At 43.5% G+C, this 16930-nt stretch overlaps 1 protein-coding gene across 1 annotated transcript in view; it reads right to left on the bottom strand.

Moving 5' to 3' along the window:
• Window positions 1-16930, bottom strand: part of AGPAT2 (1-acylglycerol-3-phosphate O-acyltransferase 2) — a 52372-nt gene that overhangs the window by 10659 nt on the left and 24783 nt on the right. The window contains exons 2-3 of the mRNA XM_034427159.3: window positions 9532-9665; window positions 6111-6286 (exon numbers count right to left, since the gene is read on the bottom strand). Of these exons, the coding sequence (XP_034283050.1) occupies window positions 6111-6286; window positions 9532-9665 (310 nt within the window). The remainder of the gene's footprint in view (window positions 1-6110; window positions 6287-9531; window positions 9666-16930) is intronic.

Below are 16930 nucleotides of genomic sequence, written 5' to 3' on the forward strand. Positions count from 1 at the left end.
CAATGCTATGATTCTGTGTTTTATGGTCTAACTTCCACTTTGGTCTCTCAAATTATTGAGAACGGGGAGAAAATCTGAAGCTCTTCTGGGAAACCAGAAATTTAAAGTGCTCTAAAATCAGCTGATCCCATTCTACCTGGCCAGCAAAATTAATGGCACCTTTTGTATCTGCTGGGCTGCTCTTGTACAAGTAGCCAGATGGGTTTGAGCCGATTAGGAAAGAAAATAGCTGAAGGACTCTTGAGGTATTTGAAAGGTGGCATTCAAATATTAGCTTTTTCTTCAAAGTTATTTGGACTGGAACGTTTGCAAATATCTTAGGGAGCTCAGGTGAGGAACAGATCAGGTCAGGTCAAAGGTCAGGAAAGGCACGTGGAAGCTGTTAGCCAGCCTGGGAGCAGCTTCCTCCGAGTTGGCCTTCTGCCAGTTGGTCAGTTGCCTGATTCCCTTCACGGTTAAGTTTAGCTGGAAACAACTCCTGGTATCCTTGTTGTTGTTGTTGTTGTTTTTAGTCGCAGAGTCGTGTCTGACCCATTGTGACCCCATGGACAATGTAACTCCAGGCCTTCCTAACAATAACAGAGTTAGAAGGGACCTTGGAGGTAATCTAGTCCAACCCCCTACTCACGCAGGAGATCTGTACTAGGGATTCAAACTGCCGCACTGCCGACCTTTCTGATTGACAAGCTCAGTGTCTTAGCCACTGAGCCACCTAGTTGGGCTGTCCTCTACCATCCTCTGGAGTCCATTTAAGCTCACGCCGACTGCTTCAGTGACTCCATCCAGCCCCCTCGTTCTCTGCCGTCCCCTTCTTCTTTTGCCCTCCATCTTTCCCAGCAGTAGGCTCTTCTCCAGTGAGTCCTTCCTTCTCATTCGATGGCCAAAGTATTCGAGCTTCATCTTCAGGATCTGGCCTTCTAAAGGGCAGTCGGGGTTGATCTCCTCTAGGACTGACCGGTTGGATGGCCTTGCAGTCCAAGGGACTTGCAGGAGTCTTCTCCAGCACCAGAGTTCAAAGGCCTCCATTCTTTGGTGCTCAGCCTTCCTTATGGTCCAACTTTCACAGCCATCCATTGCAACTGGGAAAACCAGAGCCTTGACTATATGCACTTTTGTTGGCAGGGTGATGTCTCTGCTTTTTAGTATGCCGTCTAACTTTGCCATGGCTTTCCTCCCCAGGAGCAAGCGTCTTTTCATTTCTTGGCTGCAGTCCCCATCTGCGGGGATCTTGGAGCCCAGGAAGATAAAATCTGTCACTACCTCCATTTCTTCCCCATCTATTTGCCAGGAATTGAGAGGGCCGGATGCCATGATCTTAGTTTTCTTAATGTTGAGTTTCAAGCCAACTTTTGCACTCTCCTCCTTCACCCGCATCCAGAGGCTCTTTAGTTCCTCTTCGCTTTCTGCCATTAGAGTGGCATCATCTGCATATTTGAAGTGGTTGATATTTCTCCCGGCAATCTTAATTCCAACTTGTGATTCATCTAGCCCCGCCTTTCTCATGATCTGGTATCCTTAGAAGAGTCAAAAGCATTTTAGCAAGAAAAACACAAGCCTTTTCTCCTTCTGTGTCAGTGGTGGGTTGCCCCCGGTTCGGACCAGTTCGCAAGAACTGGTAGTAAAACCGGCGGGAGGCCCCGCCCACTACCCCAGATGTCGTTCTACTGGTTCACACAATCCCGTTGTAAACTGGTAGTAAAGATAAGTAGAACCCACCCCTGTTCTGCCTGTATGGGTGGGACAAGACAGCTTCTTCATCAGCAAGGTAAAAAGCCTGTGTGCGCAAGGAAATTGTGTGTGTGAAATGCAGGGTGATTGGTGTGCCCTGATAGTCCGATCTGCTGGTCTTGGAGGTCTCCGATGCTGTTTCGGTATCCAAAGACCCCGGCTGTATGAATCTGATTAAAATAGACAAGATGGGAATCCCAACAGTACCGTAAAAGTTCCACTTGTTTTGCAAATAAGTGCAAATAAGTAAACAGTTAAAAATGCACACTTGCAAGGAACAAAGAACTTTTTTTATTATTTCATCAGTTCCTTCTGTTGCAGGTCTGGGGCTTAAAATGCATATGGATCTCGCCAAAGGATCTTGCCACATCTCCACCTTTTAACTTTCTTGCTTAACTTTTGGGGAGGGGAGGGGCACATCCAGCCACCCTTTTAGAGGGCAACAATTCACTCAACCAGGCGTGTCTTGACAAGGTGCTGGGTGTGGTTGCTTCAGCTCAGACATATTTACTTCTGCTTAGAATCTGCAGCCTTATTGGGACGAAGCAGTGACTGCATTCCTGAGGTTGTTAGTGAAAACCCCTTCGAGATGCCTTCACAATGCTAAGTCCATCTTTTCCCCCATCGTGAAGGAAGACCTCTTCAGCAAATCATTATAGAAGATGGTTGCATTCACACAAAGGTTAGAGTGTTCCAAGGTTATTGGAACACCCTAACCCTTGCAGATGGGGACTACAGCCAAGGAATTAAAAGGTGCTTGCTCCTGGGGAGGAAAGCCATGGCAAATCTAGACAGCTTACTAAAAAGCAGAGACATCACCCTGCCAGCAAAAGTGCGTAGAGTCAAGGCCAGGGTTTTCCCAGTTGCAATGGATGGCTGTGAAAGTTGGACCATAAGGAAGTCTGAGCGCCAAAGAATGGAGGCCTTTGAACTCTGGTGCTGGAGAAGACTCCTGCAAGTCCCTTGGACTGCAAGGCCATCCAACCGGTCAGTCCTAGAGGAGATCAACCCTGCCTGCTCTTTAGAAGGCCAGATCCTCAAGATGAAGCTCAAATCCTTTGGCCACTGAATGAGAAGGAAGGACTCCCTGGAGAAGAGCCTGATGCTGGGAAAGATGGAGGGCAAAAGAAGAAAGGGATGACAGAGAATGAGGTGGCTGAATGGAGTCACTGAAGCAGTTGGTGTGAGCTTAAATGGTCTCTGAGGGATGGTAGAGGACAGGAAGGCCTGGAGGAAAGTCGTCCATGGGATTGCGATGGGTCGGACACAACTTCGCAACTAACAACAACAACTCTTGGCAGCATTGTGGAAATTGTTTGCCCTGCCTTCTTCCAGAATGGTTTCATTTTCCTGGTTCTGCGATTTCTTATTCATTTATTTATTTATTTTGTCGCATTTCTATGCCGCCCAACTCCCAAGGGACTCTGGGCGGCTTACAACAAAGAATAGAACAATGCAAACAATCTCATAAAAAATGTTTTAAAAAACCATTAAAACATTAAAAACTTTTAAAACGTTAAAACTCATGCACTCCTATTTTTGGTGGTCTCCTTCCAACAAGCTTGTAATTGTCCAGCAAATACAGGTAGCCCTTGACTTACAACTGAGCCCAAAATTTCTGCTGTTAAGTGACACAGCTGTTAAGTGAGTTTTTCCCCATTTTGCGACATTTCTTGCCATATTTGTTAAGTGAATCGCTGCCATAGTTAAATTAGTAACCTGGTTGTTAAAGAGAATCTGGCTTCCTCATTGACTTTGCTTGTCAGAAAGTCGCAAAAGGGAACACGTGACCACTGGACACTGCAACTGTCATAAATGTGAGTCAGTTGCCAGGAGTATCAATTTGGATCACGTGACCGTGGGAATGTGGCAACGGTGGTAAGCGTGAAAAATGATCATAAGTCACTTTTTTCAGTGCCGTTGTAACTTCAAACAATCACTAAATGAACTGTTGTAAGTCGAGGACTATCCGTATAACAAGGGTGGCTTCACAAACATCTTCTTTTAACGACCCCATAATCCCTTGCATGGTGGAGTCTGGGCAACTGAATGGAGGTAGCAGAATGTTTTAATGGCCTGATGCCCTTCCTGTTGCCAATGCGGAGTTTTGTTCAGCAGATATACCGTATTTTCCGGCATATAAGACGACCCCCAACTTTTCCTGTTAAAATATAGGGTTTGGGCTATACTCGCCATATAAGACTGCCCCTCTTCCAATGCACACCAAATAAAAATTAAAAAACATCAACTGGCTCACCTACAATGTAAAAGCAGCTGTGCTAGACCCAAAATGGCCCCTGCAACAAGCAGGAACCTCACACAGCCACAAAAAGTCCAAAAAACCAACTTTCACACTTTACACACACAAAATTCCACATACAGCTTTGTGAGATTTTGTGTGTTTGTGTAGTTGGAGTGAAACACTACAGAAACACACTAAATCTCAGAAAGCTGCACAAATATTATTTTATTTTATTTTATTTTTATTTTTATATGAAAGCTAAATTTAAAACTTCCTAAACTTTAAATGGCTAGGTCTAAAAAAAAACAACTAAAAAAACCCCAATTGACTATTTTTTTTAAAGCTCCCAAAGAGGAAAAAAACTTACCCAATAGAACAGGGGTCTCCAACTTTGGCAACTTTAAGACTTGTAGACTTCAACTCCCAGAATTCCTCAGCCAGCTTTGCTTTGCTGGCTGAGGAATTCTGGGAGTTGAAGTCCACAACTAACTCCTTGCTTGATTGCAGGCAGGGAGTTGCTTGCTTGCCTGAATAGATTCAGGCAAGCAAAGCAAGGCAAGCGTTGCGACTAGCAGCTGAGGTAAGCAAGCTGGAGGGGGAAAACTTTTTCCCTTTTACATGGCTCTGGCCATCCCAGCTGAGTTGCAGGGAACTCAGCTGGGATCCTCAGAGCTGGGATCCTCAGAGTAAAAGGTAAAAAACTTTTTCCCTTTTACGTGGTTTCTGGCGATCCCAGCTGAGTTGCAGGGAACTCAGCTGGGATCGTCAGAGCTGGGATCCTCAGAGTAAAAGGGAAAAAACTTTTTTCCTTTTACGTGGTTTCTGGCGATCCCAGCTGAGTTGCAGGGAACTCAGCTGGGATCGCCAGAGCCATTTAAGGCTCGTTAGAGCCTTTCGGGCTGGTCTGCCTGGTTACAGGAGAACTACACCCAGCGTATAAGACGACCCCCGACTTTTGAGAAGATTTTCATGTGTTAAAAAGTCGTCTTATACGCCGGAAAATACGGTATTCCCAACGTGCCCAGAGAGAGAAATATCTGCCTCTACCTAGGATCGAACACACAGCCTCCCAACTGTGAGGCGAGAGCTCCAAATAGTGGCTTCACAAACCCTGTGTCAAAACAAAGGCTCAGTTACTACCAACCTGCCTTCCATGGAGGATCTGTATGCTGCAGGAGTCAAAAAGAGGGCTGGGAAAATATCTACAGACCCCTCACATCCTGGACATAAACTGTTTCAACTCCTACCCTCAAAACGACGCTATAGAGCATTGCACACCAGAACAACTAGACACCAGGACAGGTTTTTTCCCCGAACGCCATCACTCTGCTAAACAAATAATTCCCTCAACACTATCAAACTATTCACTAAATCTGCATTACTATTAATTTTCTCATTGTTCCTATCACCCATCTCCTCCCATTTATGACTGTATGACTGTAACCTTGTTGCTGGTATCCTTACGATTTATATTGACTTTCCTAATATAGTTTGATTGCTTATTTGTTCCCTATGACTATCATTAAGTGTTGTACCTTATGATTCTTGACGAATGTATCTTTTCTTTTATGTACTCCGAGAGCGTATGCACCAAGAGAAATTCTTTGTGTGTCCAATAAACACTTGGCCAATAAAGAATTCTATTCTATTCTATTCTATTCTATTCTATTCTATTCTATTCTATTCTATTCTATTCTATTCTATTCTATTCTATTCTATTCTATTCTATTCCATTCCATTCCATTCCATTCCATTCCATTCCATTCCATTCCATTCCATTCCATTCCATTTTCTATTTCATATCCTATTCTATTTCCTAAAAGTATAAACATGATTATGAATACATGAAATGGATACGAAAATCTCTTCTCTCTTCTTCTCTTCTCTTTCTTCTCTTCTCTCTTCTTCTCCTCTCCTCCCCTCCCCTCCCCTCCCTCCCCTCCCCTCCCCTCCCTCTATTCTATTCTATTCTATTCTATTCTATTCTATTCTATTCTATTCTATTCTATTCTATTCTCAAGATATCTGACACCCAGCCCTGTTTTGCCTCGTCCAGCATCCAAGCTCTGTGGCCGGGGTCTCCTTCCAGAGGGACCAGGCCAGGGGGCTGCAGCTGCCCTCTCAGTCTCCACGCACTCACGTTCTCGCTGGTCATGATCTGGCCGACTCCGGACATCACAGACTTGGCGTTGCCGGTGCTCTTCCGATTGATGAAGATGATCCCGCCCAGGTAGATGACCAGCCCCACCGGCCCGAAGTACAGCAGCTCCCTTTTGGCAATCTGGACGCAGCGCTCCGGAAGGATTTCCATCAGCCCTGTGGATGGCAAAAAGCAGGAGGAAGAGGCGTGAATAGCTGCCTCTGAAATCGGGGGGAGATCCCGCCAAGCGTCCCTCTCCCCGTCTTTGCCGATCGTGACTGGCAGAGACCCAGAGGAACGTCCCGTTTGGGCTGGGTAACCCCAACTTAAGTCTGCCTCGAAGGCAAGTAAAGATGGGCAGGTAAAGAGCCTTGGTAGTACAGGGGTTTAAGGCACCCTGTTATTAAGCTTATTAAGACCAGCTGCCTGCAATTACTGCAGGGTTCGAATCTCGCCAAGGCTCAAGGTCGACTCAGCCTTCCATCCTTTCTAAGGTAGGTGAAATGAGGACCCAGTTTGTGGGGGCAATAAGCTGACTTTGTATAAATATACAAAAGGATGAAGGCTATTGCTTAACGCCTTGTAAGCCGCCCTGAGTCTCCGGAGAAGGGCGGCATATAAATCAAATTAAAAAAAAAAAAAAAAAGATGGACCCTTATTCTGTAGTGTTGAAACCCGAGTCAGGATTTTATGGTCTCTGGGGAAATTAAAGAGTCTCTCAGCTGCATTTCACAGCTCGGGGCAGGGAGGGGGTCTCAAAGGCCGGGCTGTGGTGGGACAGGAGGCAGGACCAAGCAGGGACCCCCCCCATTGAATTAGGAAGGAGATTCCCACCCATTCATATCATGCACCTGGTCTGACTAATAACCCATTTACACTGGTCACAGCCTATTTATTTATTTATTTTAATTCAACTTGTATACCGCCCTTCTCCCCAGGTGGACTCAGGGCGGTGGACAGCCAAACTTAAAACACATATAGTACAAAAGTTAAGAAAAAACTAAAATAAATTAAATCATCGGCATTTCCAATTTAAAATCCCAGATCTGCAAAATCGAAAAGTTCCCAATTTAAAATCCCAGATCTGCAAAATCGAAAAGTTCCCAATTTAAAACCCAGAATCAATAAAATCGAAAATTTTAAAACCCCATTAAAATCATTTTAAGCTAGGCCATCTTGTTGGAATAAATAAATCTTCAGGGCCTTTCGGAAAGTGCCATGAAGCAGCCCCAACACACTTTCAATCCATCCATCCATCCATCCATCCATCTTCTATCAATCATCTATTTCACAAGTGATTAAATAATCTATCAAACTTTAAATCATCTGTTATTTATAAATATATATTTTTTAATTGGGGAATTTTATGGGTAAGGGGTTTTAAATTGGAGAAACCAAAGATAATTTAATTTCGTTTTAATGTATTTTAATATTTGTATTGTGTGTTTTTAATTCTGGCTGTTCACCGCCCCGAGTCCTTCAGGAGAGGGGGCGGTATAAAAATTTAATAAATAAATAAATAAATAAATAATTCTGCAATGCACCCGTAGTCCTTAGAATCACCTGATTTCCTGATTTCTTACCCCTGACAAGTCTAATTTTAACAAACTATTATTATTAATTAAACATTAATGAATTGTCTATCCAGGGTACAGAGCTGGCAAGCATTCTTTGTTTCTCATGGAAACTTCCTGTCTCTTTCATAGAAAAATGGCAAACTTTTTTTCCATGTCAAACATACTTTCCCATCTGAAACATCAATCTGGAATTAATTAGAAACCATTTCTGGATTATAATCTTAAAAACGGGTTCCTACCACATCCAAATATTCTTTCTAACATATGATTATAATACCGTACCCATTTTTTTTTTTTTACATCAGGCAGAAATTATATTTTATCCCGGCTCCTAATTTATAACCTGAGTCATAGTCTTCATAGTTATTAACCATAATCACTTGTTAACAATGATTCACTCCAAAACTTAGATTTTCAAACTGATATAAGGGATTTTAATATGTAGATGTTAATCCTTGTTATTTGGAATTTTTACAGCAGACATGATGATGTTGCCAGCACTTCAAGCTGCATTTACTCTAGTGCTGACATAAGAAGGAGAAGCGGAGGCGTCTGGAAAGGAATGTTTGACTTTTCATCTACTTATTTTCCCTGGAGATAATATCCCCTAGGAGATGGGATGGGAGGGGGGAAATTCCTTTGAGCTGGAGGAGTAGATTAGGGGTTGAATGACTTGGATGATGGCCAATGAGTGCAGGGGAGTAGGGAATGGAAAGGGAGGGTTTTGGGTCTGGAAGTCAGTGTTGGCTACGATGAGTCGGATTTAGAATATCGTGCTCAATAAATGGGAATTTTTATCAAAGACTTTGTTTGAAATGCAATTCATTTGAGACGACCTCGAAACTTGACAGATGTTAGTAAAAGAGCTGTGTCTGTTTTTCTTCTTTGTTTGTTTTTGTAAATAATAATAATGCCAATTCTGGTCCGAGTATCTGGCTGACTTGTGTGCAACCAAGTAGAAATATTATTATTCCAAACATACATGAGTTGCATAATTAGTCAATGAACGGAAGAGAGACAGGCAGCCAGACAGGTTTAATCTAGCCAAGTTTGGTATATTGTGCAAATATACTACTTAGGTTTTTAGCAAACCTGGCTATACATGTGATGTTCTATCTTGATTAAAAAGACTGGGGCTGGGTGTGAAGAGCCTGTTTTCAGTTGCTTCTCCCTTTCCCTTAAATCTCAAGCAAAGGCCATGAAATGGGAATGGCTCCTCCTGGTCTATCTACGCCTGCAGGAAAAGAAGGGGCAGAGTCAAGTGAGCAATAAGTCTGGAGTGCTTACATTGCCACAAGCAATCCAAGCCTACTTCCTGTGAATTCCGTTGACCCTTACTTAGCACCAATTTAGTGCTGATGGCTAGTTGGCTAGATTCTTGTGTGTAAGCATGAGCCACAAATCTTAATTGGAAATTAACGTGTAGATTAACACGTACAATTCTTGGGTCTGTGACAATTCGCCACGGCCAACTTGCCATGGCCAACTCAACTGCAGGACAAGAGTTACACTAATATCAAAGAAATGGTAGAATAGAATCACCGAAGAAAGGATACAAAAAGAGGGACAGAATGAATTGTGAATGGCAAACGTTAAAATAATTTTTATTTCTTTTAAGTAATTAAATAAAATTGTTAAATTGTCCTGCAATGAATTGTCTCGTGGTGAGTTGGCTGCGGTGAGTTGGCCATGGCAAGTTGTCCCACTCCCACACAATTCTACGTGCCCGACACATTTTCAGTGGCTGTAGAAGCCAAGGTCAAGAGGATCTCCTCCTTCGGTGACCGGCTGAACCCCCTAAGATCAGCCCTCCCGCTGTGACCCATGGAACCCCAAACCCCTACCTATCATGTCCAGGATGCTCTGGTGGTTTGAAACGATGACACAGGGACCTTCGATCTCAAAGTGCTCCAGACCCTTCACTTCAAACCTCAGGCCGTAGACGTACTTGAAGGTGCGAACCACGTTTTTAATGAGCCTAAAAAAAAACAACAACAAGCAAAAGTGAGGGATGAGACAGCTGGCCTTTCCAGAGAGGTGAAGTCAAAGATGGCCCGAAGCCAGGATGGATAAAAATCAATGATTTTTTTTTAAAAAATAAAAAAAAACAGATTTTTTTTATTTAAATCGGGTTTTTTGATTTTTATCGAATTTATTTTAATAAAAAACTTTTGGGGTAAAAATCTATCGTAAGATAGTTTTCTATTTAAGATACATAAATAATTTAGTTTATTCAGCATGAAATGGAGCTTAGTTATGTAGCACGAGGCTGTATATTCTGCAACACTGGGACTATTGGTGAGTCAACAGTGGGTCAAAGGAGTAGCAGAGATGACAGTTGCTCTTTAAAAATTATGATTTAAATCGAGTTGATTTAAATCAAGCCTTTTTACTAGGGATTTAAATCATGATTTAAATTGTGATTTAAATCAACTCGATTTAAATCAAATCCACCCTGCCCGAAGCTGTTCCTCAACAAAAACCACATTTCCCCCCCAATTCTCTTCCCACTTGCCTGCATACAATATTTTCTTCGCACATTAAACCCGAAATTCTGGCTACTTAAAAATGGTGAAACCTCTTTTTGGTGAGGTATTAAAGAGGGCTAGGAACTGCCTGACTTTTCCTGCTTTCAGCCCCCCAGCTGGAAAAACAGGTTTCTCTCTTTTCCGCCCTTCCAGTCACCTCCATCAACGGCTTTCTGGATGAGGCAAGAAGGTAAAATATCCATGAAAATGACTCAGGTATTTCAACCAAGACTATGGCTGGGCAAAGTCCTTCAGTGTCACTCTCGTCTTGACATCACAGCTGCCTGCATCCCTTTGCTGCCTCTCCCTCCCTCCCTCCCTCCCTCCCTCCCCCTCCCTCCCTCCTCCTCCTCCCTCCCTCTCCCTCGAACCTAAAACACATGAAGAACGGTTGCAGGAATTGGGAATGTCTATTCAGGGGTCAGCAACCTGCAGCTCTGGAGCCGCATGCGGCTCTTTGGGCCCTCTGCTGTGGCTCCCTGTCAGGTGATCCCACCATTGGCTGGCCCTCCCCTCCCAGTCACTCCTCGCCTGGCCTGAGAAGGAAAGGGTGATGGTGGGGGATGGAGAAGCGACCAGGGCAGAGACAGCGAGATACAGAGAGAGAGGGAGAGGGGGGGAGAGATACAGAGAGAGTGGGAGAGGGGGGGAGAGATACAGAGAGAGAGGGAGAGGGGGGGAGAGATACAGAGAGAGTGGGAGAGGGGGGGAGAGATACAGAGAGAGAGGGAGAGGGGGGGAGAGATACAGAGAGAGAGGGAGAGGGGGGGAGAGATACAGAGAGAGTGGGAGAGGGGGGGAGAGATACAGAGAGAGAGGGAGAGGGGGGGAGAGATACAGAGAGAGTGGGAGAGGGGGGGAGAGATACAGAGAGAGTGGGAGAGGGGGGGAGAGATACAGAGAGAGAGGGAGAGGGGGGGAGAGATACAGAGAGAGAGGGAGAGGGGGGGAGAGATACAGAGAGAGAGGGAGAGGGGGGAGAGATACAGAGAGAGAGGGAGAGGGGGGAGAGATACAGAGAGAGTGGGAGAGGGGGGGAGAGATACAGAGAGAGAGGGAGAGGGGGGGAGAGAGAGGGAGGGGAGACAGAGATATGTTAAAAGAATTTTGTGGTTCCCGGTGTTTTTTAACAACTGATTCTCTGCCCTAATGACCGGCTGGGTAGGTGTGGCTAGGGGTTGGTCATGTGACTGATGGAAGTGAGTGACATCGAGTTGGCCACACCCACCCAGGTTTTGTGGCTCCCAGTGTTTTCTTTTCTGTGGGAAAGGGGTCCAAATGGCTCTTTTGAGTATTTAAGGTTGCAGACCCCTGGTCTAGTTTGATGAAAAGAAGGACTAGGGGTGACATGATAGCAATATTCCAATATCTCAGGGGCTGCCACAAAGAAGAAGAGGGGGGGGATTTCAACCTAATTTCCAAAGCACCTGAGGGTAGGACAAGAAGTAACAGATGGAAACTTATCAAGGAGAGAAGAAAGCAACCTAGAACTAAGGAAAAAAATTCCGGACAGTGGGAACATTTAATTAGTGGAATGGCTTGCCTCTAGAAGTTGTACGTGCTCTTTAAGAAGACCCTAGACAGCCATTTGTCTGAAATGGGACAGAATCTCCTGCCATGGATAGGGGATTGAATTAGAAGATCTCCAAGATCCTTTCCAATCTTATCCTGTTTCTCCGAAAATAAGACCCAACCGGAAAATAAGCCCTAGCATGATTTTTCGAATGCTCGTAATATAAGCTCTACCCCCAAAATAAGCCCCAGTTAAGATCGTCAACCAGACAGAAGTGCTTAGTTACTGTATTTCCCCCAAAATAAGACCTAACCGGAAAATGTTGTAATTTAAACAAATTTAAACAAATAAAATAAGCCGTCATGCGTCTTTTGGAGCAAAAATTAAAATAAGACACAGTTTTACTTTTGGGGGAAACATGGTATTATTCTGTGTTATTATCTGCAGCTCAGGACAATGGGAATCATGGGATCTTGGAGGTCATCTAGACTACCACCAACCCAAGAAGATCATCCTGGACAAAGGGCTGCCCAACTTTCACCTCTCCTGGGCTGGATGAAGAGGCAGATGGAGATGGGGGAGGGGTGGCCCTTTCCAATCCCCAAGTTAGTGATGCCAACCGATGGTCCCACCTGCAGATCTCTGATGGTTCTGCCTGCATGGGAATTAAGACCAGAATAGGGCAGCTAGGATTGGCAAGGGAAAAATGTCTCTTGGTTAAATTTTACAGAAGGGTAAGAGGCAAAGGGTGCCTTCTGAGCCTTTTACACTTATAAAAAGACAGCAAGCCCAGTAACAGAGATGGAAGGAACCTTGGAGGTCATCTAGTCCAACCCCCTGCTCACGCAAGAGACCTGTACTAGGGATTCGAACCACTGAACTGCCAACTTTTCTGATCAACAAGCTCACTTCAGACTGAAACTTCCACTCCTGGTTTGTAAAAACCCAAACTTCCTAGAGAAACTACCACACCTAGAATTCCCAGCCGTTGCCCACATGAGTAGGAACTGTAGTCCCAGCACTGTCTGGCATTGCTAAAAACCACCAAGATCTGCTAATTAGTCCTTGACTTATGATTATAATTGTGACCGGAATTTCCACTCTTAAATCATTATAATTGTAAGTCGAGTCACATTCAATTTTAGGACAAATTTCATGGTAAGCAAATCACGAAGTTCTTAAAGAAATCCAGCTTCCCCCAAACGGTGTTTTTTTGCCAGAACTTGGCCAAAAAAAGATCACAAAATGTGATCAGGTGACTGCAGGATGTTGAAACCTGTCATAAAGAGGAGCCGGCTGCCAAGTGCTCAAATTGTAATCACACCAGTGTGGCGTGATGTGAAAGTTGTAAGTGTAACTACAGGTTGTTAGGTTCTTTTCTTAGCACTGTTGTAACTTTGAACCTTTGTTCAGTGAAAGGGGAATCATTGCTAAACTACAAGTCCCAGTTTAGATACAGATACAGATTAACAGAGTTGGGAGGGACCAGGGTGGATTTGATTTAAATCGAGTTGATTTAAATCACAATTTAAAACATGATTTAAATCCCTAGTAAAAAGGCTTGATTTAAATCAACTCGATTTAAATCATAATTTTTAAAGAGCAACTGTCATCTCTGCTACTCCTTTGACCCACTGTTGACTCACCGATAGTCCCAGTGTTGCAGAATATACAGCCTCCTGCTACATAACTAAGCTCCATTTCATGCTGAATAAACTAAATTATTTATGTATCTTAAATAGAAAACGATCTTACGATAGATTTTTACCCCACAAGTTTTTTATTAAAATAAATTCGATAAAAATAAAAAAAAATCCGATTTAAATAAAAAAAAATCCGATTTAAATAAAAAAAATCTGATTTTTTTTATTTTTTTAAAAAAATCATTGATTTTTATCCATCCTGGGAGGGACCTTGTAGGTCATCTAGTCCAACCCCCTCCCAAGCAGGAGACCCTACACCATTTCTGACCGATGGCAGTCCAGTCTCTTCTTGAAAGCCTCCAGTGATGAAGCTCCCACAACTTCTGAAGGCAACTTTTGTTCCACTGATGGATTGTTCTCACTGTCAGAAAATTCCTCCTTATTTCCAGGTTGAATCTCTCTTTGATCAGTTCCCATGCATTGTTCCTTGTCTGGCCTTTGGGTGCTTAGGAAAATAGCTCAACCCCCTCCTCCCTGTGGCAGCCCCTCAAATATTGGAAGATGCTATCCTGTCTCCCCTGGTCCTTCTCTTCACTAGACTAGCCATGCCCGGTTCCTGCAACTGTTCTTCATATTGTCAAGTTTTGATGCTCTCTCAAAATAAATGAACTTCCAAACTGACACATATGTTTTAGTCTCCCTAATTATCCTGGTTGCTCTTCTCTGCACTTTTTCTAGAGTCTCAACCTCTTTTTTTATAGTGTGGTGACCAAAACTGGATGCAGTTTTCTAGCTTGCTTTGCTATCAGCTGCAGGACTTCAACAGCTCCTGAGATGAAGGCAGGTGGGGTAACGAAGGTTGAAAGAGCTGGTCGGGGCGAAATAGGAGGAGGAGCCATGTTGCTATCCCAGAAGATGGAAAGCGCACTGCTTCTCCTGCCCTGGCTGCCCAAGGGAGGGGGAGGGGCAGATGGCACACCACCCTGAGAATCTGGATCTGATTGGCTCTCTGCAGCTGCTCCATCTTCATGCAAATGGGGGCAGAGTCCACTTCCAACGTTTGGAGCAGAAAGAGCGGTGAGTAACCCTTAGGCCAGACATCAAGGCCAGAGGTCCAACCCATCTCTGGCATGAATGGCTAAGACTTTTTCAGAGTCAGCAGAAGAGAAATAAGGATGGAAAGGGCAGCTTTGCAAATCTCTTTAGCTCAAGAGCCCAAATGCACTAATCCAGGGTGGATAAAAATGGATGAATTTTTTTAAAAAATTAAAAAAAAAACGTATTTTTTTTTTTTAATTTGATTTATATGCCGCCCTTCTCCGGAGACTCAGGGCGGCTTACAATGCGTTAGGCAATAGCCTTCATACTTTTGTATATTTATACAAAGTCAGCTTATTGCCCCCACAAACTGGGTCCTCATTTCACCTACCTTAGAAAGGATGGAAGGCTGAGTCGACCTTGAGCCTTGGAGAGATTCGAACCTGCAGTAAATTGCAGGCAGCTGGTCTTAATAACAGGGTGCTTAGACCACTGTACCAGCAAGGCTCTTTTAAAAATTTAAATCAGATTTTTTTTATTTCTATCAAATTTATTTTAATAAAATGCTTTTGGAGTAAAAAATCTATCTAAAGAATAGAATAGAACAGAATTCTTTATTGGCCAAGTGTGATTGGACACACAAGGAATTTGTCTTTGGTGCATAGGCTCTCAGTGTACATAAAAAGAAAAAATAAAATGTACGAAGTATTCATCAAGAATCATAAGATACAACACTTAGTGATAGTGTTGTATGGGATAGTAATAAGCAATCAAATCATACTAGGAAACAATAAAACAATATAAATTGTAAAGATACAAGCAACATGGTTATAGCCATAAGTGGGAAGAGACGGGTACTAGGAAGGATGAGAAGATTAATAGTAATGGCAATGCAGACTTAGTGAATAGTTTGATAGTGTTGAGGAAATTATTTGTTTAGCAGAGTGATGGCATTCGGGGGAAAACTGTCCTTGTGTCTAGTTGTTCTGGTGTGCAATGCTCTATAGCGTCGTTTTGACGGTAGGAGTTGAAACAGTTTATGTCCAGGATGCGAGGGGTCTGTAAATATTTTCACAGCCCTCTTTTTGACTCGTGCCGTGTACAGGTCCTCCATGGAAGGCAGGTTGGTAACCATGGTTTTTTCTGCAGTTTCAACTATCCACTGAAGTCTCTGTCTGTCTTGTTGGGTTGCAGAGCCAAACCAGACAGTTATAGAAGTGCAGATGACAGTTTTTAACAGTTTTTAGTTTTCTTAAATAGAAAACTAAAGATAGTTTTCTATTTAAGATACATTAATAATTGACTTTATTCAGCATTTGAAATGGAGTTTAGTTATGTAGCAAGAGGAAGCTGTATATCTGCAATATTGGGACTGTCGGTGAGTCAACAGCAGATGAGATTAAGAGCTGCTGCGGGACAGAGACGACAGTTGCTCTTTAAAAATTATGATTTAAATCGAGTTGATTTAAATCAAGCCTTTTTACTAGTGATTTAAATCGTGATTTAAATTGACTTGATTTAAATCAAATCCACCCTGCACTAAGCTAAGGCCTCACTTTTCTGCCAGTGAGGAAAAAGGCATTTTGCAGAACCCTCTGCAGAGTGATGCAGCCTGCTTGAGGGATTTTGTACTAAGATATCGTTTCAAAGGACTTTTTGTTCTCAGTTTTCTGGTTCACATGACTTCAGAAAAGAAACTGAGCTGTAGATGGTCCCACAAATGTCGATCACTACTGTCAGGACGGCCTCCTTTCACTACCCAAGAAAGAAAATCCCCGACTCCATTTTCATAGAGAAAGGTAACTTTTACTGGATAAGAACTGAATGCAGTCAAAGAAAAGCAAGGTCTGAAGCAAAGGCGTGAAAATCACATATAGAAAGCATCCCCCACCAACTGTCCAGCGTAAATCATCCAATCCACAAGGTCTCCAAGGGTCATGTAGGAGCAAACGTCTGGCAGTGTCATCCTCTTACTATGCCATGACCGTTGACCTTGAGACGTTATCAAGCTTCAAAGAAATCGTTACAGCAAAGATTCACTTTCATTTTCCTCCAGCTCGCTTCTCCCCACCCCAAGAATCCCAAGAACTCCCCCACCCCCCATTTCATGGCAGTCGAGCAAGTAAGCAACGAAAGAGCGGAGGCTGACAGCTACAGGACTTCAACCGGAAGCATCGTGGCGAGACAGTCGGGAAATTAGTGGGCTCTGATGAGCTCCGCGAAAACCTGGACTGACGAACCGCTGCCGAGGGGTCTTTGGACCGGAACCATCCTGTAGGGACGGGGAAGAAGGAGAGGCACCTTGGAAGACCAAGAGGAACAGGCAAGTTCCTCGAAGGTCAGAGGAATCTCTCTCTGATTCGGTGGCGGGGGCAGCAGCCATTGCGGCTCTCAAGAAGCTGGGGCAACCGGATTAAGTATTGAGCAGGAGCAGTGATTGCAACAGAGTTTTTGAAGCCGGAAGAGTGACAGCAAACCCACAGGCGAAATAATAACAAAGAAATTTTAAACCTGAAAAACC

Source organism: Pantherophis guttatus, chromosome 16, assembly GCF_059756535.1.
Source record: "Pantherophis guttatus breed Tessera chromosome 16, ASM5975653v1, whole genome shotgun sequence".
NCBI lineage: Eukaryota > Metazoa > Chordata > Lepidosauria > Squamata > Colubridae > Pantherophis > Pantherophis guttatus.